This window comes from Cornus florida, unplaced genomic scaffold (assembly GCF_030987335.1).
Source record: "Cornus florida cultivar Cherokee Brave unplaced genomic scaffold, ASM3098733v1 CherokeeBrave_3.0.0_Hap2_Chr10, whole genome shotgun sequence".
Classification (NCBI taxonomy): domain Eukaryota; kingdom Viridiplantae; phylum Streptophyta; class Magnoliopsida; order Cornales; family Cornaceae; genus Cornus; species Cornus florida.
In genome coordinates, this window is record NW_026775580.1 from 115,829,502 (window position 1) to 115,855,942 (window position 26,441).

Consider the following 26,441-nt stretch of genomic DNA (forward strand, 5'->3'; position numbering starts at 1 on the left):
CTATTTTCCAGCAAAATTGTTTTTTTTTTTTTATAATTTAAATTAAAGCAATTTTCATTGATTATAGAAATTTACAAGAGGGGCATAGGCCAAAATGGAAAGACAAGACAAGTCCAAAATTGTTAAGAGCCAGAAAGAGAGTAGCCGAGTGGGTGTATTAATTAGGGGTATAATGGTAATTTTAATAATATGATATTTTAGAATAAATAGGATTAAAAAATTAGGAACAAAGTTATTTTTGTCTACTTTTTAACAATTTCTGTTACGAAAAAGTAAAAATGAACTTAAATAATAATAATTTTTTTAAAAAAAATTGTGTGTAATATTTAACTAAATCTAAAAATATATCAATATAATTAACCCTCATAATTACTGGGCACACTCGTTGCACCCTTTTATACAGAGACTGAAAACTATGTGTCCGAACTCTGAACGAGATGACCGACACAACAAGGGGCCGTTGGCACCACCACTGGTACCTAGGAATAGGATACTAGCTCGGAGACTCTGAAAACTATGTGTCCGAAGTATGAAGGAGACGGCCGACACAACAAGGGGGCGTTGACTCCACCACTGGTACCTAGGAATAGGATACTAGCTCTTCTTTTACTTTTAAAATATGGAGTTTTAACTTTCAAGACTGTGAAGTAATTTGATTTAAACGGTAGAAGGTATTCCTTCCACTCAAGTTATCCTTGTTACTCTCAACCACCGCAAATTGGCCAGGGTTGACTAAGATTGACTTAATTGCAAAAAGAAAGATTGAGATTGATTATATATGAGTTTTTACTACTCGGTATTTAATTTATACTTTAAGGCCTTATAAATACCATCCCATCAGATACCACCTCTCTCTCACTCTCACACACACTCAGACACATATACAAGAGAGAATTAAAAATGGAAGCAGCAAAAGCAGACTTCTCAGTGGAGATGAGGAGGAAGGAAGTAGTGGCTGCAGTGTTGCCCATGCAAGAGCATTGGCTGCCGCTCTCCAACCTGGATTTGCTCCTCCCACCCCTGGACGTGGGTGTTTTCTTCTGCTACAAGAAACCCGAATCCTCCGCCACCGGAGAAGACAATATTCCGTTCACCTTCACGTCCATGGTTGGTGCACTCAAGAAGGCCTTGGCCCAAGCTCTAGTGTCCTACTATGCTTTTGCAGGGGAGGTTGTGAAGAACACGGTGGGTGAGCCAGAGCTCCTCTGCAACAATTGTGGGGTGGACTTCCACGAGGCTTTCGCCAATATACAACTACATGACCTCAACTTATACAATCCCGATGAAAGCATCCAAGGAAAGCTGGTTCCTAACAAGAACCAAGGAGTGCTCTCTGTCCAGGTTCGTTTTTAAATTAGTGGCCGGATTGGAAATGGAACAACAATACATTCATTTCTTTCTCTATATATTACCATATAATACCAATTCAAGAATATTAATTGTAATTATGTACTAATTATTACAGAGTATAATACTTATAAAATATTAGAAAACAAAAAATATATATTACCCCTAAAATACCGCCTGCAATTTTATTTATTTATATATTTTTATTTTTTTGGCATGGGAATGGAATATGATGATGGTAGGCCACGGAACTCAAATGCGGAGGGCTAGTGGTAGCGTGCACGTTCGACCATCGGGTGGCTGACGCCTACTCGGCCAACATGTTTCTTGTATCGTGGGCAGAGATGGCTCACTCCAAACCACTCTCTCTTCTTCCGTCATTCCGGCGATCTCTTCTCAACCCGCGCCATCCCGGCCATTACGACCCCTCCATGGACTCCATGTACTTGCCAATCTCCGCCCTACCACCTCCCAATCCATGCACCCAAGCCGTCCACCTCGTAAGCCGCATCTACTATGTCGAAGCTGAGCAGCTCAGCGAACTCCAAGTTCTCGCCAGCGAAGCCGGACAGCGGAAGACTAAGCTCGAGTCCTTCACCGCCTTCTTGTGGAAGATGATCGCCGCCGTCGAGGGTGGAAGCTTTAAGAGATGCAAAATGGGCATTGTGGTTGACGGGCGGACGAGGCTCAGAGGAGGAGAGGGAAAGGAGGGGGAGACAATGAAAACTTACTTTGGAAATGTGTTGTCCATCCCGTTTGCGGAGAAGACCGCCGGAGAGCTGAGGGAGAGGCCTTTGAGCTGGGCGGCAGAGGCGGTTCACAATTGCTTGGAGAGCGCAGTGACAGAGGAGCATTTCTTGGGTTTGATAGACTGGGTGGAGGCTCGCCGTCCTGAGCCAACTTTGGCAAAGATATATGCCGGTAGTAGCTCGGAGGAGGATTGTGGGCCATCGGTGGTGGTGTCGTCAGGGCAGAGGTTTCCGGTGAAGAAGATGGATTTTGGGTGGGGGAAGGCGGCGTTTGGGTCGTACCATTTTCCGTGGGGTGGAGATGCTGGGTATGTGATGCCAATGCCAAGTCCAGTGGGGAATGGAGATTGGATTGTGTACATGCACTTGTTGAAAGGACAATTGGAGGTCATTGAAACTCAAGCTGCTCATTTGTTTAGGCCTTTAGCTACTCATCATCTTTACTTTTGATCTTAATTTGGACTGAGTCATTATAATATGAATGTATTGGTCATGTGTCCTCACCTTTTAAACCTCGTATTATGAAAGAAAAGTGAAGAGACCAGTATTTTTATTTTTATTTATGGATTACTTAGAATTTTTAAAATATTCCTATGAATCTTATTTCTTTCTAAGAAATAAGAATATATACCAAAATTTTAGCTTTTATTTGATTTGACAAGTTTGAATTTATGCATATATTTATATAGAGATTAGGTTTACACTAAGCCTTAAACTTGTTTTTAAAATTAAGTAAGTACACTCCAGGATCAAGGTAAGTCTTTTATTTATTTATTTTTAATTACAGAAAAAGAGTCTTTTATTTTTTTTTAATAATTTATTCATATCATTTCTGCAATTACCCGTAAATTGCACGTATCATCTAGTGTTTGATTCTAAAGGTTTATAATAGTACTTGTGCAATAGTTTTTTATTGTTTCATATTTGTAATAAGATTTGATTTGGTAAATGCATATGCATATGAAGGATTTATGTGCATTATATATATACCTAATCCTCCTAGCTAGTTGAAATTTAAAAAATTCTATTTTTTAATAAGTAAAAAAATTGTTAGTTTTGTTGCATATCTTGAATTATTCTGATTGTTCGTTGATTTAATTGATCAATTCATATGCAAATTGAAAAATATAGTGTGTATATATATAAGTTGATTTAGCTAAAACATTGAATTGATATGTTGATTTTATTATTTTTTATTTTTTAAAAAAAGTTTTGATAATGACTAGTAGTTTGTGTTGCATACTTATCTTTAATATTCACTATCATTACATGTCTCTGCTTATTGATTACATTCGTACTTTACATTCTGTGGTGCACTTAAATTTTAAAAGATTCTTTTAATTCCTTAGTGCGCGTTTAACAACTATATTCAACTAAACTTACCCAAAAAAACAACAAACTATATTCAACTAAAGGAAGAATTGACAATATTGACAACCACAATTAGTCATTTCAACATCACCACCATCACAAGGAAGAATGAAAATGGCAACCTCAATTAATCTTTTCACCACCACCGCCGCCGCCGATTGTGATCGTAGAAATGGCATCCACAGTTGATCATTTCAACATCATCACCATCAATTGTGATGTAGACTCACTACGGTGGTCTTAGGAATGTCTCCATGCATTGTAAATATTATATATTGCCGCCATGAGTGAGTAAACTCTTTCATACACTCTCGAACAGATGTATAATTAAATTACAAATATTATCATAAATTTCCTATTTATCCTTTTAAGAAACAGTCAAACTTATATTTTTTAATTTTTTTCTTCTTCTGTTCCATGCTAAATTTAAGGTTAACGTTGAGTATTATCGGGCTGAGGATCTCCTCCGATTAAACCCAATATATAGTGTCTTCATGGGCTGTATCGTTGATTTTAAGAAAGTGTGCTAATGATTAAGACGATTCGAATTGTGGAAATATTTTAGCCCGACTGGGCCGGCCCAAATTCTATTGTGGCCTTATGGGCCTACGTATGCCCGCTTCTCAAGATTGGACCAATCATAGCTGGTACTGGGAGGGTGTGATTTTGGTCAACCTGACTAGACCAGCTGACTAGACAAGGCCCAACGGAACCAGTCATGGGCTTTAATTATCGAGACTGGACCGTCCAACTCATTTATAACTACTTGTTGTACAGGCAGGCTCATCAGTGCAATCAATCTTCTTCATATCTGATACACGTGTTTGTTGCTAGGCTATTGGGGTGCTGTATTTCTTGATCATGTCTGGTTGACAGATCACTCGTTGACGATCTCAGTGGTGGGCTGTTGCTTTGCTTTTGTTTCTTTGTTGCTTTTAGTTTGGTTGTTTAATTACATAATTAAATTAACTTAGTAACCTAGTGCTTGGTTTTGTTCAAGCTCAAAAATACAACAATGTAATTGTAAGCACTAAGCACCATATATCAATCATAACAGCCCTTTTTTTTTTTTTTTCTTTTTGTCTTTTGCAATGGTTAGAATAACTTTATTCAATTTCTCTCTCAAAGTCATCCTTTGAGATTAATATGCTGTACATACATTTCTAGCCCTCTTGATTTTTTCCATTTTTCTTGCCCTTTTGATTGAATACCACTGACATAATATATTAGGGTCAAGTGTAAAAAATCTTTGTATAGCATGTTTACGGTGCATGTCACAACATCCTTTATGTATTGAAAATACTTCTAAAATTTCAATTTGGTACAAATAGGTCTCTTTTGACGCATTTAAGTTATAGTTTGACTAAACTACTTTTACATACACATTTTACATATTATTTAAAAATACATCATTTTATGAAAATGACGAAAATGGTCATTTAATACATGAGGGGTGTGACGTTGACTGTAAGCATATTATAAGGATGTTTTAAGCATTTTATAAACTATTGTTGTTCTGAATCTTTTAATCTTAACGGTTAAATTTAATTGAGAACGTAGTTTTATCGCGATTTTAATAGTATGATGACGATAGATAATTGAACACCCATTTCTTTGTTTGTTTATTTTTTTTTATTTTTTTATTTTTTTCCAATAAAAATTGAATACCCATTTGTTGCTATGTAAAGAATAATATATATATTTATATATATTTGTGAAATTTTATTGCAAATTCTAAAATTTTAAACATTAAATATATATTGTTTATATATAATGACAAAATATCTTTAATTTAATTTTTTAATTGTATGTTTAATGAAAATTTAAAACTATATTAAAATTTAATTGGGAATATTTTATTTTTTTATTTTTTTTGTAATTATAAAAGGAATTGAAGTTTTCATTCCACATAATATACTGTACATTAATTTGACAATTGTGACAACAATATATATATATATATATATATATATATATATATATATATATATATTTAAGAAAATGTGAGAAAAAATACTTAAAAGTACTTAAAAGTAGGTTAAATATAGTTAATGTGCACATAATATCCCTATACTATGAAATTATTAGAATACACACTCCCTTGGGTATTTTCGGAAGAATAAAAGAGCAAAACAGAAATTATAATATTTTATCTCAGAATTTTTATTAAAGGATGTATTCGCACAATTTCAAAAGAATAAGAATGTTATTAACACGCTTTTTAAATAGGAATGAAAGTACTATGCAAAGTATACGTTAAGGGCACTTAACCTATATATTTTGTATTCTTCAATGGAATTCTTTGCATGTATTTATTTGGCGATCACAATATCCTGTATTGATGATTGTTTTTATTTTTATTTTTATTTTTATTAATAACAAGTAAATTATTTGTGAGTATGACGCAAGCATGAAGCATATATACAGGGAAAATTTAAATTTAAGTGGTAGCAGCAAAGGTATATTACTTATACATGAATGTAGTTTGCCTATTTACCATCGCATGAACTAAAAGTCAAAACATTTTATTTGAACCCTTGAGTATTAAAAATTATATTTTCACCTGTAAAAGTTTACTTTATGCACAATTTACCCAAAAAACAACTTGTGCAAGTCTTAGAATTTTGGCAAACAATACTTAGGAACTGCTACATAGCATTATAATTAGGAGACACAACGCGTGGTCTACAACGAAGAATAGAAGAACTTAGATCTAAAATTATTTTGATACAGAATATTTTAGAAGCTAAACAGCAACGATTTTAGTTTAAATTTATGAATAAAATCGACTATAATAACCTTGATAATTTTATAAAACGATTAGGAGAAAATTTAGACTATATTAAAACCCAAGTTGATTTGAACTCTAATCCACATAATCTGGATAATAAAATAATATTAGTAGCTATTAAAGACATAACTAGTGATATTAAAAATAAATCTGAAAATCAAAAAATAATTATAGACTAACATAACTAGTGATATTAAAAATATTTCTGAAAATCAAAAAATAATTATAGACTACTTAAAATCCCTTAAAACCGATATACAAAGGCTATTACAATAGTTTTATGACCACTAGTAATCCTGATTATCTAACTGCATTAGCTGAACTTTACAAAATAGATAAAGAATCCGTCGGATTTACCAGTTTTAAAACAAACGTACAATTAACTAACATACATATTAGACAAAATAACTTTTTAATCCAGTTATTACTCCAGTTATCTGACAAAATTAATAAAATTGAAGAAAAATTAGAAGTGATACAAGTTAGAAGTGATACAAGAAAGTATTCCCAGAGAATCCTCTAAAGAATTATCTAAGTTATCGGATAAAATAAAGGATATAAAGTTGGCAAATCAGTACTCTCCTGTAACTACCAAATGTGTAAATTTGTTACAACCTTATAGACAAATATCACAATGGCCATTATTCTTAGAAAAGCCAAAGAAATAATGAGAGTAAAAGATTTATACGATAATGAATATGATGCTAAAAAATATATAGAACAAGGAATGAAGAAGGTAAAAAATAAAGTTAAATTTTATTCCAATAATTTATTAGACTTCCAGAGTAAGATATGTAATCATTTTAGCCAAAGAAAAATAAGTGCAGTTAACAATCAAGTTATTTTAGACCTTATAACACCCGAAGCATGTCAAGAATTAAATAGTAATAATTTAGAACTCATGCATTTAGGCGTCATAATGATAGGATTAGTAGGATTAAACAGAGCAGAGATAGGAATTAGAGCACTTGCTTATATTTATGATGACCGATGGAATAACCATCAACAAGCACAAATAACCAGCGCTGAAATAGATTTAGCCGACAGTGCAGCCATAATAGGATGTATCCCCAATTTTACGTTGACTACTAGAGAATTCAGTAAACATATAAAGATAGCTATATTTACAAAAGGATATAATATGATGGGACAATTTGAAAATCTTTTAGTTAATACTTTATTTATGAGAAAAACAGTTAATCAATATAACTTAAAATTTAAAGCCCAATTTAATGAAATAGTTAAACCTTTTAGTAGCAAATATGTCCAGATGATAAAAGCGAGAAAAGTAAGTAGTATTACCTATGAAGAAACAGAATGGAAATTACCTAAAAAGATTCCCGAAAATAATACGATATATGTTACAAATAACGAATAAGCTAGCATAAAGTTTAGTAATTATAAAAGACAAGACAATTTAGTAGATGATACCTAAGAAGTCTTTTTAATTACACTCATAGAAATAGAGTTTCCTGACGAAATAAATGTCCTTTATGATAGATTAGAAGATGAAATTCTCGAAAAAATAACGTACGATTTTGATAATTTAGAATTAGAAGCATTGCAAGACAAGTATCCAGAACCTAAATATAAATTTATCGAAAGTATTTACTTAGGATAAGGAAATAATTATGATATTAAGAAAAATATTTTAAGCGTACGGTTTGAATCCTTCTATACGGCATCAGAATTAAATACAGTAAAAGAAGAGTTAAATGTAATAGAACATAGAGAAAAAAAGAACCAGAAGGATCAACATCTCAGTCAATTGACCAAGAAATGACTGAACAAAGAAAGACTAACGCATCAAGTAGTAATACCATAAATGACGACTATACTACTGGACAACGATTAAATCCCTCACGTGAAACTTATGTAGAAAATAGAAATATACTAAATTGTACACATTAACACAATATCGTAAACAATATGAAAATATACCAGCACAACAAGCAGGAACAATATTAGACATAGCAAGACACGATCCCCAAGATTAGGCAAAAGTAATTGAAAACTAGGAACAAGATTATATTAGGCAATCGATTTTAACCAATTTTGACAATAGAACCCAGGCCTTAACTTATTGTGAAACATTATTAAGAGATTTTAAACCCATATTTGAACATGTTAAAGGAAAAGACAATTATTTAGCAGATATTCTATCCCGTTTATTAATCGATTGTTAAATTTTGCAGGAATGGAAACAAAGAGCAATAACAGTTATAGCCTTATACCAGGCACTTCTAATCATCTTTTGATTATCCAAAACCCAGCTCAACAGTTCCGCGCTAGATATAATCTTTTTCTTGACTAAAAATTTATTTTAGATAATATTTGGTTTTCTAGAAATAACTCCGATAGAACACTCGTTAGAAATCTAAATACTTTAAGTGAATATTTTGTATCATCCAATAAAGCATATCAGAATTACAGCAAGAACATGAGACGCTTATATCTCATTATAAAAAGTTAAATTTAGCTTATCAAAGAACGACAACAAACCCCACATAACTAACTATTTCTGAGCAAAAGACTGATGAAGATGAAAATCTTCAGAAAGTTCAATTTCTGCAGGTACAAACGAAGTTATTACCCCTTTTCTCTCCAACATAGAGAGAAATTTTGAGACAACAAGTTGAGCTCTTTCCTGATGACCTCAAGGATGTTATCCTTGAAGAAGTCAAATCTGATGGTTTCAAGGAATGGGTTGATATCCAGAACTACCTTAAAAATAACAGTCCACCTACAAGAACCCGTTATAACTATTTTTTTCCTAAGATTTATACAAACAGGCAACCTTATACCCATGGCCATTATCTTATTAGACGTAGACATTGTTTTCTTCTATCCTTTTGAAATAACCAAAAAAACCCTTTTCTCTACAAAAACAACCACCTGTTATTTAAGCAAGTTATTGGAATTAGGAATGATCTACAGCATCACCATACCAAAAGATATGCCATTAGAATACTTAGATTCTTTAGGTAACTTTCCCAACCGTTTGAATCAAGCCATTGCCTCCGAACAAAAGTTAACCCAAAATTTCATGCCAGAAAATTCAATTATCTTTTAAATCCACAGTACTCCCCCAAAATGGGTAAAAGATGGAGCAATAATTTTGGGACAGTATCGAATTTACATTCATTCTGATCCTACAGAAGTCAAAGTTCTTACCCAACATATTGATTTTGTAAATAACTTTCGTAATGAGATAGAACCAGTTACCTTAACCATTTGGTATACTATCAAGCCTATCGTCAAGTTAACCCAAGCTACAATCCTGGTTTCAGACTCTACGATCATAATATCAACATGGAAATTTTTGTCAAAGTAAGAATTCCTCATGTCATTAAGTCTCCTCCAGAGATTTAGATAGCTCCAGAAGTTGAAGAAATAATAAATGAAGAAAAAATGTTGCTAGAACAGTTTGATCTCGCCTACAGAAATGAAGAAACTAGCTCACCAAACAGCACTGATGCATATTTGGCCCGCATCCATGAAAGAGAAAGAAATGAGAGTCCAACAGATAGCACTACCGACAGAAATTTGTCCAATATATAAGAATTCTAAAAGTATTTAAAGAAAAGCAGATTCGCCACAGTGTATAGATTAAAGCAGCTTCAGCATCCAAAAAAAGTAGATTCTCAATAGTGTACAGATAAAACCAGATCCACCGAAAGCAGATTCTCAACAGTAAAAGTAGATAAAATTCTTCAGAAGCCGACATCAATAATTCAAGCCATCTTATCTCTAAAGTATCTTAAATCTCAACCGTCTATATAGCATCTTCAATCTCAGCCAAAGATTCATCTCCCTCTTTTCCTATAAAAGGGGCCTCTCTGTTCAAGCAAAGATCATCGAGTTTTAAAGCAACCAAGTTAAAAGCCATCAAGCATTCCAGCCCTCTGCCATAAGCTTTCCTTTGTGATTTCTTTCAGTACATATCTCTTTGTAAAATAGTGTGTGAGAGTTTATCCACGTATAAACAGTGTGTATCTATGTATATATTTTCCATGAAATAAATTATCCAGTTTGCTCCTGTTCAAAAATTTTCTTTATCCCTATTTAGTATTTTAAGTACTTACGGGTAAAAGACTTTTGTCGACACAAAGATCAAATATATAGATTTTATTTAGCCAGACAGTGTAGATTCTAGAATTTTCTTGAATCCAATTAGTACAAGTAGCCTAAGTAATAAATTAACAATTTTTTTTGTGAGTTGACTCGAACTGTTGGCTTGTTGGCCCATTCTTGCCGGTGTTCAGACGTTTTTACAGGGCGTTATCAGAGCGTTATTAGGTTCGGCAGTTATTTCTGTGATTTAATTGTTAAATTTATTTTATATTATTTTGCATGCTTCTATCTGATTAGATCCAACTCAATTTTGGTATCAGAGTCTATACTGTTTTGTTAAATTTAATTTATATATAAGATCTTTTGTCTAAAGAAGTCTATAAGTCCATATTAATCTACTGAGAATTTTAATTCTTGCTTAAGGATCTTTATGTAAGCTTATTTTATATTTTAAAGCTTTTATGATATAATAATATATTCTGTCGGGTCAACGTAACAATAATAAATGGTTGTGTGATGTAAAGTAGAAAATCAGTTCAATTTAGAGAAATAATTGTGTGGTCTTTTCATTTGTAAGAAAAAAGTTGTGTGGTCCCCTCATTTTCTTGATAAATTAAACAGTTGACCTCATCTTATAAAAATATTTGGGCCTTAAGTCCATGTATTGGTAAAAATCCTTATATATAATCTCACTTCAAATACGTGTGTATACCCGCACCAAGTAAAACACGGTCCCTAATTGGTTTATTATAGTAAATTGTTAACACTTGTAATCATAAATACTAGTTATGATTTAAGCGTAAAATAAAAGCAAAAAGATCTCTAACACGTTAGTATAATTTCAGATATGAATGTGGAATATTAATCTTAAAATTTCTTTTAGCTCTAATAAGTTTAGTAGCGAGAGTGATTGACGTGGCATTATTCACCTAACCCTAATCATATTTCTATAAGGTGAAGAAAATCAACTGATGGAATAATCTTTGGGGCTACAAATAATTTTTCCAACTGCTTTAATAATCTTTTGTAAAATAAGTCATAACCGGAGAAAAATAAAAAATAAAAAAAAACTCTGAATTCTTTCTTATCTACTATAGTATAAAACTATAACTAGTGTTTCGGAGTCAAAGATCAGGAACAAACGTGCACTTGCGACGTTGAAGAAAAAGTCAACAAAAAGAGCGGTGATCCACGCAACTGAAGTAACGGTTAAATTTAACGGTGTTGATTACGCCTTCAAACCTCCTGAGTCAACATCAGTCAATGATAGAGAGATGTATGCAATAAACAAATTAACCCGCTCGCGATCTCCCCCCTCTCCTTTCTCTGTGTCTCTCTCTCTCTGTGTGAGCAGTACAGAACCGAAAACCCGAAATCGAAACAAATGTTCGACAAAAAGGTATGGATTCGGACACTACAATTAAAATATTAAATAAGTACAAAACCGTTCGAAGGAATCTTTACCTTCTCTAAGTGAGTTCGAATCGGCCATGGATGAGAATAAACAGAGCTTCGAAGGAGCAGAGAATATGAAACCGGACGAAGAAGATGATCACGAAGATGACGAAGACGAAGAGGACGACGATGAAGAGTTCGCTGAACTTGATGATGAAGATGAAGTTGGTGAACAGAGGCAACTCAGTGAGTTTGAGAATTCGTTAGCGCCGATTGAAGCGGAGTTGAGAGGTTCGCAAACAGAAACCCTAGCCTTAACTTCCTCCCTTCAATTGTCAGAGAATGATCTCGAATCGGATTTCGCTACTACCTCTCACCTACTCTCCGGTACACTCGGTTATATATATATGTATATATATATTTTGTATAATATGAATTTGATTTGAAGTTGACAGTTTCTCATTGATCTGACAGAGGTGCCGATAGATTATACGCTTTTGCCACATGAGGCAGCCGAATTCCAGGTTAGGTGGTCACTCACTCCTCACTCTTTTTAATTTGTTTAGATGTGCGATTGTGTTTTATGCATTTAATACCATGGTCACATGTGTTCTGGATCCGTTTGATTAAATTAATGAATTTATATGTCTGTGCCTGTCTCTGAATTTATTGAAAATGATTTGTTCTTGTATATATTTTAATTGTGCCTTTGGTGTCTCAAAATTTTGAATTTGGGCATTCTTTTGAGTGATCTTGCTGCTGAAAACCTTTTAGTAGTGATTTTGACTATCATCTTACATTTTTCTTGAAGTATTTTGTTTTCTCATGTTTTACTTTTTGCTATGGGCATTTGAGTTTGCATAGTTTCAGGGAAGCTCAGTTTGGTTGTGCAAATATGGAGTTCTTTCTCAAAGTTGTAATTTTATCTCTCATCATCAAGAACAGACCGTAGGTTCAGTTATGCTATTTTGAGGTTTGGAGATTCTGAAATAATGAGTGTGTCAATTTGTGAATTTTTGCCTTGAATCCTCAAAGAAGTAAAATGAGATGGCAGTCCATTCATAATTCTCCTTGAATTATTGGCTTAATGGTCACTTAGAGTTGGAGGTATATGCACTTAAAGAGGGCACTTGATGTTTTGATATAGGAGAAATGAGGGAACACTTGAACCGGAGTGGGACACATTGAAGGTGATAGGTGTAGAATTTCTAGGAAAAGATTATTTAGAGTCATTGTAGAAATTTTGGCCTATAATTTCTCATGCACCATTAGGGCAGAAGAATGTTACAAGTTAATCAAGTTCCACAAAACACCTCTATGTATGGACATTACATCCCTTGAGCTTGCTAAGTTGGCACTTCATAATTATTAGTCCTAATGTTGTTCATAGACCTTCTTCTCTTATAATACTTCCACGAAGAGAACATTCTCCTGCACAACTTAATATATACTCTCATTTGTGCCTTTCTTTTGAGTTTACTTTGTGTTGGTGTTAGATGTTGGCAATTTTGTTTATTTGCATAGGTGTTACATTTCACTTTTTAGATATATTCATGCCAAACGGCCCATGTCATCTTCAATAGTTCCACTATAATTTTGCGTGGTGTTAATCCTGATAGTTGAGGGAGATATAAACTTCTTGTTCTATCTTTATTCGAGGAGGAGCACGATAAATGCTAATTATTTAGTGAAATTTCTATATTTTATATAATATATATATGTATATATATAAACCAGAAATCTCTTAATTTTTTTTATTCTTTTATTTTTTTTTTATACTGTTGAATTGATTCTCCTTGCAAATTAAGGAAGTGTATTGTGGGGAAAGAAACCTCAGGTTATGGTTTTGGTTATAGGGGCAAATGCTTGACCATTGAGAACTGTTTAAGTAAAGATAAATTGAATGTGAACTTTGAAAGGGTTGCTGATAAATAAGCAAGTTCATTGACTGTATATAATTTTAATTTGATAAGGAGTTGATTTGTCGCAACATCTTTTCTTGATCTTTCTGTTCAGTTTCCGTCAAAGTTACATCAAAACAAAAATCATGTCATTTTAAATCTCTCTCATTGCCTCACGTTGCTATACTAATTTCGGTCATAGGTGCGATATTTAATCATATGAAGATATCGTAGAATAAGCTACTATTAGTACGTAGTCTATTCAACTGATTGCCATGAACACTCAGCGTACCTTGTATGGTTCTTTGACATGAATTGCATTATATTTTTGGGCAAAACACGAAAGGCTTTAGCTTGTTGTCCAAGATTATCATGACAAGCCTTTTTGAACACCAAAGTATCTACCAAAGTTGTTTCACTGAGGTACAAAATATACAGCGACATATACATTCTAACCATTTACCTGCACTGTTAGTAACAAATGAATACATGCCTACCGGTCTTCACTGACTACTGCCCAAGCATGCCTAAACTTCCCAACCAAATATGTGTGTGTGTGTGTCACAGACCAAGCAATCCATGTGTGGTTCAACACGTGTAAGAAAATGCCATTTGAAAATTGTCACCCTCATGATTTCAATGGATCCATTATCTCTTTAAAAATACTGAATTGAACTTTGAACTTTGAACTGTGCTGTTCCCTTATAGTTGGTTATTGCACTTTAATTACCAATCTATAGCCGCACCTTCTTGGGGAACAACTTAAGAGAGATTAAACATTGATATAGTTTTGAACTTTGGTTGTTTTGAAGTTCAAAATTATCTGCAGGAAACTTATAATTCCATCTCTAGTATTCAGTGGTGTTTAATCTTTAGAAATTAGTTATCTGCAGGAATTTGTAGTGAAAGTTTTATTCCTAATTCATGTTGCATGGAAGTCCTTGTTTCATAAAGTTAATGTTCGCTAGTAGAAAGTTTTAAATTTTCTAGCAGTGGAATACTCCACATTTCTTATTGCTCAAGTCTAAATTGTCTTAAGTTGGAAGTAGTTGCATGATAAAAATCTGTGGTTTGGCCTTCTAATTATAATTTTTTAGGGTAGACTGCCATTGTGACTCGCTTTAGCCTATAATAAACAGTTCCTTTAGTCTTCTAAAGATGGATTAAATAAGGAACTCATTGATCCCGTTGCTGTTAGACAATGGGTAATTTCAAGTTCTTCTTTGTTAGCCAATTCTTGGTGGTGGTTTTTCTTTAGATTTTTCAGTATTCAATGGACTTCCTCTGCTTTCTTCAGTTTCACTTTTGACAGCTTCTTAACCATTATTGCAGTGCCTTACTGGTTTCTAAATTCAAGCTTATCATAAAAAATTCTTCCTTGTGCCTTGCCCAATATTCTAGCATGGTTTATGTCGCTGACTGAAGACGGCACTGTGGTCAATGAGGATAACAATGAATTAGCCGTGTCAGTAATGTTACATATTGTTTGTTATATGTGTGCTAGTTGTTGTTGTTGTGTGTGTGTGTAATACTCTTGTCTCCAATGTGTTCACAAGCTGACTATGGTTCTTTGGGATCTAGATTTGTCCTTTACTGTACATTTGTGTAATTTTAATCTTACTTGCTTTGTTTCCCTCAGGATCAAGTTGAGGTACCCCACCAGGAAGCTTTGTTAAGTGCAACCCAGGCTGCTCAAGCTCATACACAGAATCAGCTTCACTTACCTGGGTACCCAAATTCTTCATCCGAATTATCACTAACTTCTGTTACACAGTCCATTTCATCCACCTCAAATCCAACGCTACCAAGACACAGACAGTCACTAATAGCAAATGTTCATAATGTATGTATGCCAGAAGTGGATCAGCAGAGTTATTCTGACCTTAAAGCTATATCTGCTGTATCTGTTGTGAAGACGCCTACCACCGATGGGTACAACTGGCGGAAGTATGGTCAGAAACAGGTGAAGAGTCCTCAAGGTTCTCGAAGCTATTACAAATGCACATATTCAGATTGTTGTGCCAAAAAGATTGAGTGCTCTGATCACTCTAACCGTGTTATAGAGATCATATGTAAAGGTCAGCACACTCATGATCCTCCCCGTAAAATCAATTGCACAAGGGAAAGTAGGCTTGCACTATCTACTGTTCCTAATAGTACAGCAGATCCGGTTAAAACACTTGATAATTCAAGTCCATCCACTTTCTCGAAAGAACCTATAAAAGAAACAGCCCCACTACCTGAAACAAAAGGACAGGACTCAAACGGTTCTGATGAAAATGTTTGGTTTCAGATCAAGGAGGAGAATCTTGATGAACCCGAATCAAAACGAAGGCAAGTTGCCCATGACGTTGGTTTTCGAATTTTGGTTTCATACTTTGTTTTCTTATTGAAAAATGCGGTGTTGTAATTTATTGTCTTTACTCTATTTCCATTGTCTGTGTAATCAGAGTGAAGAAAAGCAACTCATCATATTCAGGTTCTCTCTTTAAACCTGGAAAGAAACCTAAATTTGTTGTGCATGCTGCTGGTGATGTGGGAATCTCAGGAGATGGCTATAGGTGGCGTAAATATGGACAAAAGATGGTGAAGGGAAATCCTCATCCTAGGTGCGTGCAAATCTTTCAACACAAACTGTTTATATGATGCATTTCATCTGATTTCTTTTAGTTTGTGGCTTAACTGTAAATTAAGGGTTTATCATTCTTATATTTTGCCTTTCTCGGAGTATAATTGCTTTATCTTTGATGTTGTATCATATGTAGGTACATTATGCTGATATCCAATAGTTGATAGTCCCTTCTGTAGTGCAAGTCCTTTCATGTGTTTGGGTGAAGGATTGGATGAAGGATTTGAGGTCAAAAATGATTTTGAGAATTTTCAGTATTAGAATCCTTTATTTTAGATCGATAGAAGATTGAAATTTTCAAGTCATCTAGGGATTTTAAAGCCCCAAACACAAAGATGAAACATCTTAAGGTAGGCATTACTTAAACTATCATATTGATGTTCTTGAGAATATAAAAGCCATTGAACAAATCCAACCTAAGAACCATGGTTATGGACATGTGAGATGGGTATGACACCAAGCATCCATGTTGATATTGCGACTCTAACAAGCATGGACATTCTATGAAGGTTCCATGTCCGTGTCGGGCAAATATCCATCACTTCATGGGTGTGTATTATTTAAAATAAATTTTCACTATTCCAGACACTTGGCCAACAACCTAGACACTTTGATAAATTTCCAGATAACTTGGCCAACATGTCCATAAACTATTTCAAATAAATCTTATATTATAAAACACATTTAAAAGTAAGTAGCCATGTCCAAGAGTCTTGGAAACAATGTGAACACATCTCAAGGTGTCTATAGCATTATACATATGGTCACCACAAGTCAAGCATGCAATGAAAAAGTTGACACAACCTAAGAGATCCAAGGTAGCCAATTCACCAACCTTTGTTTGAGACTGCTGAAAGTCCTGTCAAAACCCCCCAAAGCTTTTCTGAAGAATGATTGAAGTGGATTAGAGAATGCCAACTTCGAGTTCCTTCTCAAACAAGCTTTCCTTTAATGCCTATTAATTTGATCTTGTGATGTTGTGGCCCGAATTTGGTGCTAGGTTGCATGGATTGGTTCGGGGGCTCGCCCCGAGGAAATTTTTGACCTTTTTTTTGCTCATTGGTCGTGGACCCTAATTATTCTCTTGTAGCCCGATATATAAGGACGCTTAGGGTTTGGAGTGGTGTAAGTGAGCAACTCTGAAATTCGTACAGAAACAGAGTGAGGGGCTGAAAACTTGTAATCTTTGATTTTACACACAGTGAAAACTTTCACTGGATCCCAATCAAGGACGTAGGCTGTTGCCAAACCACGTATAAATCTTTGTGTTCTTTTTGTGTGATGTGTTTACTTTTTTGTCGTGATTCTTGGTTCTATCTTGGGTTCGTTTCGTTTGTCATAATAGATCTCGTGCTCAAGAATAGAGACATGAATTGAGGTATTTTTATGTAATTTGGTAGAGCGTATATCCTACTTTCATACTAGGCTTAGAGGTGTATTGGATGCTTGCTTGATCTTTTGTTGGGCAGATGAAGATGAGAACTGTTTATAGTGTGGGTATTGTTAACTTCCACGCTAGGATTTTGCACCTTAATGTACCCTCCTCCCTCCCTGACTTGCCTAAACTGGTCTCAAATTGATTTCTAGATGTTTTTGGGTGTTTTTCAAACCTAATGGACCCTCTTACACGATATTTTGCTGACCGGATCAAGAGTGTTTTAGTTTTAGAAGTTTTGGTAAAGATTGATTTGTAGGGAATTTTGGGAGTTACATTCTGGCACTTTGGTGTTTGTGGCACCTTATGAGGTATTTACAGCACCCAGCAAGCTGCATAGCACCTTGCCAGGTGCTCTAGCAGCACACTTTTTTTTTTTTTTGGTGTTCTTTATGTTCTTGAACTTTAATTTTCCCAAAAAAATAAATCCCCACCTCCAACTTGGAAAATTCATATTCCCTTGTTCAAATTTTGAATTTTGCAAGCTACCCATTGTCGAAAAGCTTGGGAAGTCTATTTTCATTTGAAATTAGTTCTGTCTAATAAATGTAAGTATTTTTAGAGAAATGAGTGGAACCCAAATTTCAGTTAAAAAATATATTTTCAGAAATACATGCATCCTACTATACATCATGGGGAGCTCTTTTTCTTTTTTATTTTAATTTAATTTTATGTATTTTATGATCATTCTTGAGGTCCTCAAATATGCTTTCCAAATTGTCATGCATCAGGTCAACGTTTGGATTTCTGTAGGTATTCTAGTCAATTTGTTTAAGTTGGTCAAATGATCAAATCATATGAACCTGGGGAATCAGTTCAAGTCAAATATGGTCCTACGAATTTCAAGAGATCTTTTTTTTTTTTTTGTAAGTAATTTTAAGAGATCCCGGATTGATCAAGATGCATTTTCGGATTGCCTTGCAGAATTGAACTTAGTTGTCTCATTTCAGTAATTGAGAACTTGAAGGTGAGGTTTTAAGTCATGATCGGTATGAATTGAGGTGTAAACATGTTTTTTTTCTTTTTTTTCTTTGGGGAGTGGGGAAGGTTGTCTGCAATGGTGTGGCTAGCGTATCCCCTTATTTATTTATTATTATTATTTTTTGTAATTAAGTAGTGGCTAGCCAATTTCTGACAAATTCATTGAATAACGCCCTTTCGGTGGATATATGAGTTGTGATTGGGTGCTCCTGTTTATTTCCTTAAATCTCTCGAGGAAATTTTGATTTCCTTTCAGGGTTGTCCAAGTAAAGGAAATTAATAAAATTGAGTGTGGAATTCTTTAACGCCCTTTACAACTGCAAATGCTTGACATAGTAAAGTCTTCTTCCAACTATTTGGGATGGACTATTTGATTCCAATTTTGCATTTCTGCTGTATATTATGGTTTTATGTTATCATGACAATTCTTTCTTTGTTATCTTTGAAACTAGCCCGTAGACGTTCTCTCGTGTTCTGAACCATCTCTTGATCAAATTTTCAGAAACTACTACAGATGCACTTCAGCTGCGTGTCCTGTGAGAAAGCACATTGAAAGGGCTGTAGATAACTCAAGCGCTGTCATAATAACATACAAGGGTGTACATGATCATGACATGCCAGTACCAAAGAAGAGACATGGTCCACCAAGTGCTCCTCTTGTTGCTGCTGCAGCTCCTGCTTCCATGAACAATGTGCAAGTCAAGAAAACACCTGCTACGAAATGGTCAGTGGACACAGAAGGTGAATTGACAGGTGAAACATTGGACATTGGTGGAGAGAAGGCAATGGAATCAGCTCGAACTCTGTTGAGCATTGGGTTCGAGATCAAGCCTTGCTGAAGCTGTCACAAGGAGTTGGGCAAGAAAGTTATTTGGGCTTTTCTTCCATGATAATTTATCAGTTTATGAGCTGTATGAATATATCGGTTTGATTTTTTTTTTTTTTTTTTCCCTTTCTCCCTTGTCATGTATGTTTATTTCATTTCTTGTAGTTTGATTTAGATCATCAGTATACCGGTGTGTATATTTGCTGTATGTTACATTTTAAGTAGTTTAGGCAGATGATGTGGAATATTGTAATTGATTGACACCCATTGCATTACCTTCTCTGTGAGAAAATGAAATTCAAATAGAACAAATTGCTGGATGTTAGAGTTCCTATGACTCCAATATGAACATACTAATGGCCCAAATATTGATTTCGTGACCAAAGATTCTGTACCCCAAGTTCACCCCATTGGCATTCCTAGATGCTGGAGTTGTTGGTTGAGTTTCTGAAAGATGGCTGTGATAGATACATTTAAAAACAACACTGATAATGGAAAATTGGTTCCGCATGGGTCATGGCCCCAACTTCGTTAAAGCGGGAAAAGTAATCATCTGCTTCCCTTCCACCAAGATAAGGATTGAGAGCAGAAAAGCAACCAGTTGGAACAATCAAGTCAGGAATCCCATGTAACAACTTTCAGAGACAAGGTCACTATCTAAATTTCTGCCTCAAAACAGACTTACCCCACATTGGTTCATCAATGCTGCTCTCAACACAGGAAACAATATATGTTTTTTTCAAGTATAGAACTCTTCTAGGGAGACAAAACATGGTGCCGCTAATCTACTATCAGTCACCAATACAAGCTGTCAATATAACCCATCTTTCTCACACATTAAAAGCAAGAGCCCACCGGTCAGTTTAATTTCTAGCTGTCCACCACATTTTAAGCCAGTCCCTAGCTGAACTTTACGATCTTGTTAGAAAGAACTATCCCTTTCCCCCCTTCTGGATAATTTGCTCAAATGTAGAATTTGGTTTTAAGAAAGAAATTCTAATTGCTAACCTTTTCCACTGTACAGAAAATTGTACATCAAAGTTATAGGCTTTCCAATCGACAGTAGCCACTGGTTAATCTTGATCCCTTCTATTAATCTACAATCTACGTTCCTATGACGCATAGAAAAACATGGAAGTATTATACAAAAACCACCTTCACAGCTACCCAATGTTAAGTAGAACCAGATATCAGTCAATATGGATAAACTAATGATTGAACATGGGAAGCCTGTCTGCCACCAACCAAGACAACAGATCCATCATTCTGAAAACAAACTCAATTCATCTATACCTCTGCCTACATGTGATTCCATCATTGTTTTCTTCTCGTCGGCCTTCTCCTTGATGCCATCCTCTTCCTTCGCTTCTGCTGATGTAATACACTCCTGGAATCTGAAGCAACTAATTAGGTGGTCATTTGTCATACCTGCTACTTGCATGAATGAGTAGATGACTGTGGGCCCCACACTCCGGAAACCCCTTCTCACTAGGTCCTTGCTTATCACATCTGCTTTTGGGGTCTTAACAGGAACCTGACGAGAGTAGCGGAATCTGCTAACTATAGGCTTGTAGTTCACGAAGCTCCAGATATACTTGTCGAATGACCCATATTCGTCTATGACCTGCCATCAGCAAAACCTGCAAAAAGTTAGTTGCAGTGATAATCAAAGAAAGAACCTTGAAATGAATAATGACCTTTTTACTTCTTCAGCAACAAAGGTTAATCGTTGGTGTTTTAATAGCTGACATTACTCAACTTAGCAAGCTGGCATGCTCAACAAGAGAAATTAATAGGTTGTTGCATGAATGGGTCCTGAAATTAGAGGATTATTTATTTTATTGTTAAGTTGAAATTAGAGAATTATTAACGACAGTGTGTGCAGATGGTAGACCTATGGTCATCCTATATTGGTCATACAAATTGCAGATGAGTCAGGACCACAATTCAACTACTCTCTACCTAATCTACCTTATCAAATAACCATTGAACATCCACTGCATCTTTATGAAAAACGGTGGTTGATAAAAGAGAGGGAATCTTTAGCCAATCATGTTTTCTGGATAGGAAGATCATAGTCCTTTAAAAAATTATGCTGATTATCTTTCTGTTGCGAGATTTTATTTTAGACTTCCATTTGTAATTTATCTTTGTAATTATTCCTAAAAAAAATATATTACTCAACGACTTAAACCTTCTTCCAACTTGTTGGGATAGTTACATGGATCCCTTTCAACCATTCTTAAGGAATAGAGTACAATTTTACCAAGCCAACACGTGATCTTCTGCCATTCAAGGGTGAAGAGAAAAATATTGAGAACCTACCTTGGATATTTGACGTGCATTCTCAATAATGGCACGCAGTTTAAGCTCTGATAATAGTGAGCTTGCCATGCTTCCGGATGCTAGAATTTTCTTCTCATTGAATTTTGCAACAGCAGTAGGATCAAAATCCGCAAAGACTTCCCTGCACACAGAAATTTTGTTGTAAGACAAACATAGAGCAAGGCCACAGCAGTAACGAAGAGACTAGAGGAACTAGAGATTGACATAGGGATAGCACAGAGGACTAATCTGTTGGTTAATAGAGAACATGTGAGGAATTTTATCAGGAAAATACCTAAATATTTGCCTTTTGCTGAGAATGGAAGGCCATGTAAGTTCAGCCAAAGCCCCCGAAAAGACAAGAAGCTCAAACAATTTCCTGCATGCAGTCAAGGATATAAATCAAACCAAAAAACTATCAATTGGATCTCTATATTGGGAGAGGATAGCCTTCAGAGTTGATAGACAAATGCAAACAATACTGTGATCACATACTTGTCATCATGCACTGGGACTCCCCATTCTTCGTCGTGGAAAGCAGCATAACACCGGTCTGGTTTAAGCATATCAAAAACAGTGAGCAGATAGAATTTGAAAGCATAGTAGTCAAGTCATCTAGGTCACACAAGTAATTTGACCTCCTAAGATGGGGCATGGTTAGTGTGGTGCCTAAGCATCATTACATGGACTCAGGTACGTGTATTGGGTGCGGGTATTGGACTTGTTAAATGTTCATATTTTTTAATATATTTATTTTATTTTTTGGAGTAAAATAACGTCTTTATGTAGTGCAGTGTTCAATTTTCACTTGCTTTGAAGCAATATAATAAAATTGAATTATTGGATATGCTTTTTAAGTACGTGTCCAACCAAAGGCGTCGAACACATATCCCATACCCATTTCCAAGTATTGTATGTTTGACACGGGTAATTTACCAACTTTTGAAGAGTCCATGTAACTGAGGATGAAACTTCACACATTTACAAATTATTGGTGCATTTAAAGAATACCTATTGATTGAACACTTAATACTATTTCTTAGATACTGAACATCCTACAATATATTTTCAATGCTTGCACCCACAAATGGAAAAGCATGAGTGAAATGTACAACAAAAAGAAAAAGAAATTAATCTAGAATGCGTAGTCATTAGACACAAAGTTAAAAGTGCAGAGGCAAATAGTAAAAGCCTAAACTACACTTAAAATATAGTGCATTCCATTTTAAGAATATGTTCTAACTCATTATTAAACGTTTCAAGTAATATAGTGTGGATAAAACACAATTCAAATCAAGAAAAAAGGTTCATGTACTAAAACCAACTATACTCAATCAGTTAATCATATTAAAGTTTAGCACCCCTTGCCTTGATATAGAATTTTGTGAACCCATGAACCAGTGAAAACCAAATTTATGTGCATTGGCTAGTATTCAAAAAATATATATATATATATATATATATATATATATATATATAATAGTAATAATCTTGGGTGGAAATACTGAAGCAAATCTGCTAATAGCTGTGATCCTCTTGGATTTGGGCAAAATTGAACATTAGTACAAAACCATGAATTAATAAGTACAAGAACTGCAGTTATTTTTTGGCCAATTAAACATCTCAACAGAGAAATACCACTCGGAGCTTATTAGCCATTGAAAATAAGCAATTACGTGTAACTTCCCCAAAATAAATCGATACAGCATTAGCAAATCAAACAATGTTGTGATCTAAAGGTTCTTCATGCCAATAAGGTAGTTACGCATATGTTGATATGCCTTATGGACCCATATAATGGGCAATGAGGAAGGAACATATTTGTATGTTGACAATTGACAAGAAATGGATTTTGAGATGGACTAAAGAAAAGAGAGCAGAGGGCTTTGTTTTTTTCTAGGCAGGATCCAAAGCAAATATGTCAACAATAAACCAAACCTCTAGTTACCAATATACAGTGTTTGATTTTCCAGAGAACTGAAAGCATGTTTACAATAAAAAACACGTAACTCTCATCAAATGGCAATACTGGCTATGTTCATGTTGGAATAGACTAACTACTCCTTTGCTAATGCAGATAACAAGAAAACTAGGCCCGCTACTAAGATAGCAAAACTTCACTTCATATAAAATCTGGTTTTTTTCAAACAAAACCAAAAAAATAATTCTCAATTACATATTCATGACATTATTATCGCAAAATGAGATTCAATATAGATGGTGTTTTGAATTCGAGATAAACCATACCAAGCCCGCCTTGAAAACAGTTTAATTTAGACGAAGATTTTCTTAGGAATGACTTTCTTAAAACTATGAAGTTCGATACACACCCCAGGACTCAGTAATACTTCTTCCTTTTTTTTTTTCTTTTTTTTTTTCACAAAAAAGCTACCAAATACAACTAAATTATTTTTCTCATTGGCAAGAAACTCACATGCCCATTGGCTCCCTATGGGGACTCAAACCCTCACCTCCCACATTGGGAGGTAGAGGAGATACAACTAGGCTATGGCCTATGGTGGTAATACAACTTAATTAATAAACAAGTAAGAGAAGTCATATTCCACATTTTGAAGGTCTCTCCTAAGTAATATCTTTAAGTTGATACATTAAACTGATCAATAAAAGCAAACCGAGGTGAGCTACTAGACAAAGGATCTGTCAGGTAACAATTCATGCAAATTATTACAATTACTAGTGATATTACCTATAGGGTACAATAACTCGAGAAATTATGTAAAAATATTGTCAATATCAGAGGATCAATAAACATACCAGTATTTGGTGTAACCCAGGCGCACCTTTTATTGGGTTGTAAAGTATCTGGTAAGGGTTCTGAAACTGCATCAGGTGCAACAATTTTTGAATTTGAGCCCAAATGCCTCCTCCGACTCATACTGTTTGTTCTATATATCCTACCAGTTGAAGCCCGACTTTGAAATGAATCTGAAGAAGCATCAGATGAACACGAAGCATTGAGTGAGAAATTTGAGTGTAGTAACTGTTCTTGCCTCCGGAGAACTGAAGGGACCCTAACTGAATGCAATGGAGGCGACAATGATGCATCAACTGTAGATGAGGGAAGAGCATTCTTCTCTTCTGCCACTTCCATAACCTCCTCCAGTGATTTCTCCATCTTTCTCAGCGGCTTTGTCACCAGCCTGTGGGCAGTCATGGACCTCTGTGCCTTGTTTCCAGCAGGCCCGAGGACTGGCCTCCCCTCCGAATCGGCCACATTCATTGACCTCACTCTTGTTGCTCCTGACATCAGAAGAAAGCCCCTTTTAATTCTCTACAAATCTCAAAGCTGCCCCTCAAACTTCCCCCAAAATTTCCAGTTTCATCAGACTTAGATTCAAGTCAAATGCCCAAAATCACAAATCTAAACCCTCACAATAATTCAAAACTCATCTCAGTCCCACAGCTCCGAACAGAGATTTCAGCTTGTTGGCCCTCAAAAATTCCCAATAGACTTATGCCACCTCAAGAAGGTAACCATATCCTCAAAATAACCTATATAAACCCTCAAAGCCATCCGAATTCCGCCACTTAAAATCCTTTCCACAACTCACTCTCAAAGCTCCTGACATAAATTTCAGACTTTTGCCCTCAAAATCCCCCACAAATTGCACTTACTTCCACTACTACTGTTTACTCAGGTCCTGAAAACACACAGCAAAACCCCTTCAAAACATTTTTAAACCACCACACTCTGCATCTTAAAGAGGCCGCCATATTTTCTGAGAATTTAAACTTCAAATCCGTTGAAAGCCCCTAGATATCACATAACATATTTTAATACATGAAATGTAATCAGCTTTTGACCAAAAGCTAGGTTTATATATAAATATACGTGTACAGAGCTCACACACACAGACAGTTTGTAGAGGAGAGCGTTTGAATATGAGCTATCAAAGAGCCTCGAAACAAAGAGATTCCTTTGTGCATTGTCTAAAATCGAAGCTCTCTGTGGGGCTCTCAAAAGATCGAACTGGGAGTCTGTCTTTTCAATGCTTTTTTTACATGGAAAAAGCTGACATTTTGTTTTTCGAAATACTATACTTCCCCAGTGTTTTCCTGAAAGAGAGAAAATGCGAGAAAAATGAGTTTGATTCCGAGACGTACCTGAGAAAGAATAGATCGATCTTGGAAGAATTTTGAAGAAAGGATTGATGATCTGAGTGGAATTTGGTGTTTCTCTCTCTAGATTTTAGAGAGAGAGAGGCAGAGTGAGTGAGGTGTGGGGAAGAAATAAAGAATAAATGAGTGAAAGAGAGAAAAACTCAAAAGATTGATTGGTCTTTTGTATTTTTATTTATTGGTTGGTGACCGGAAGAACCTGTTTTAGCTGGTTTAAACCGCTTATATCCAGTTGTATTTGGCGTTTTGCTTATCACTGTGAGACCTTTTTGTTTTTTGTTTCTTTTTTTTTTTTTTATATATTTTATTTTTAACACCCTCAGTTGCTCTACCCTCAAACCAAATTTAGTAATAGTAATAAACAGAGAGTGAGCAAATATAACATAAGTCATGTTTAATGATTAATCGTAAAATAAGACAAAAGAAAAGTTTAGGAGATTTGAATATGCATAGTGCCATGTTATCCCTGTTCAAGAC

General features: G+C 34.9%; 3 protein-coding genes across 6 annotated transcripts; 2 read left to right on the top strand and 1 right to left on the bottom strand.

Annotated features, from left to right (window-relative positions):
• Positions 1–900: 900 nt before the first annotated feature.
• Positions 901–2,546, top strand: LOC132278449 (coniferyl alcohol acyltransferase-like). The gene is made up of 2 exons (XM_059780234.1): positions 901–1,341; positions 1,590–2,546. Exons 1-2 carry the CDS (start codon positions 901–903, stop codon positions 2,544–2,546), a joined length of 1,398 nt encoding a protein of 465 aa, XP_059636217.1.
• A 9,092-nt stretch (positions 2,547–11,638) lies between these two features.
• LOC132277835 (probable WRKY transcription factor 32) lies at positions 11,639–19,622 on the top strand. Of its 2 annotated transcripts, none has more exons than XM_059779675.1 (5): positions 11,639–12,114; positions 12,202–12,251; positions 15,268–15,962; positions 16,079–16,237; positions 19,176–19,622. In XM_059779675.1, the coding sequence occupies exons 1-5, from the start codon at positions 11,823–11,825 to the stop codon at positions 19,510–19,512; spliced, it is 1,533 nt and encodes a 510-aa protein (XP_059635658.1). In that variant the 5' UTR covers positions 11,639–11,822; the 3' UTR covers positions 19,513–19,622. The 2 variants fall into 2 exon arrangements, with proteins under 2 accessions (XP_059635658.1, XP_059635659.1); XM_059779676.1 differs by having other exon boundaries at positions 11,639–12,018.
• On the bottom strand, positions 19,600–26,111 carry LOC132277836 (uncharacterized). 3 transcript variants are annotated; one of them, XM_059779679.1, is made up of 6 exons: positions 25,950–26,111; positions 24,600–25,486; positions 22,320–22,377; positions 22,120–22,203; positions 21,825–21,966; positions 19,600–21,123 (listed from the first exon to the last, which is right to left on the bottom strand). In XM_059779679.1, exons 2-6 carry the CDS (start codon positions 25,090–25,092, stop codon positions 20,761–20,763), a joined length of 1,140 nt encoding a protein of 379 aa, XP_059635662.1. In that variant the 5' UTR covers positions 25,093–25,486; positions 25,950–26,111; the 3' UTR covers positions 19,600–20,760. The 3 variants fall into 3 exon arrangements, with proteins under 3 accessions (XP_059635662.1, XP_059635661.1, XP_059635660.1); XM_059779678.1 differs by having other exon boundaries at positions 24,600–25,598; XM_059779677.1 differs by having other exon boundaries at positions 24,600–26,111.
• Between the last annotated feature and the right edge of the window lie 330 nt (positions 26,112–26,441).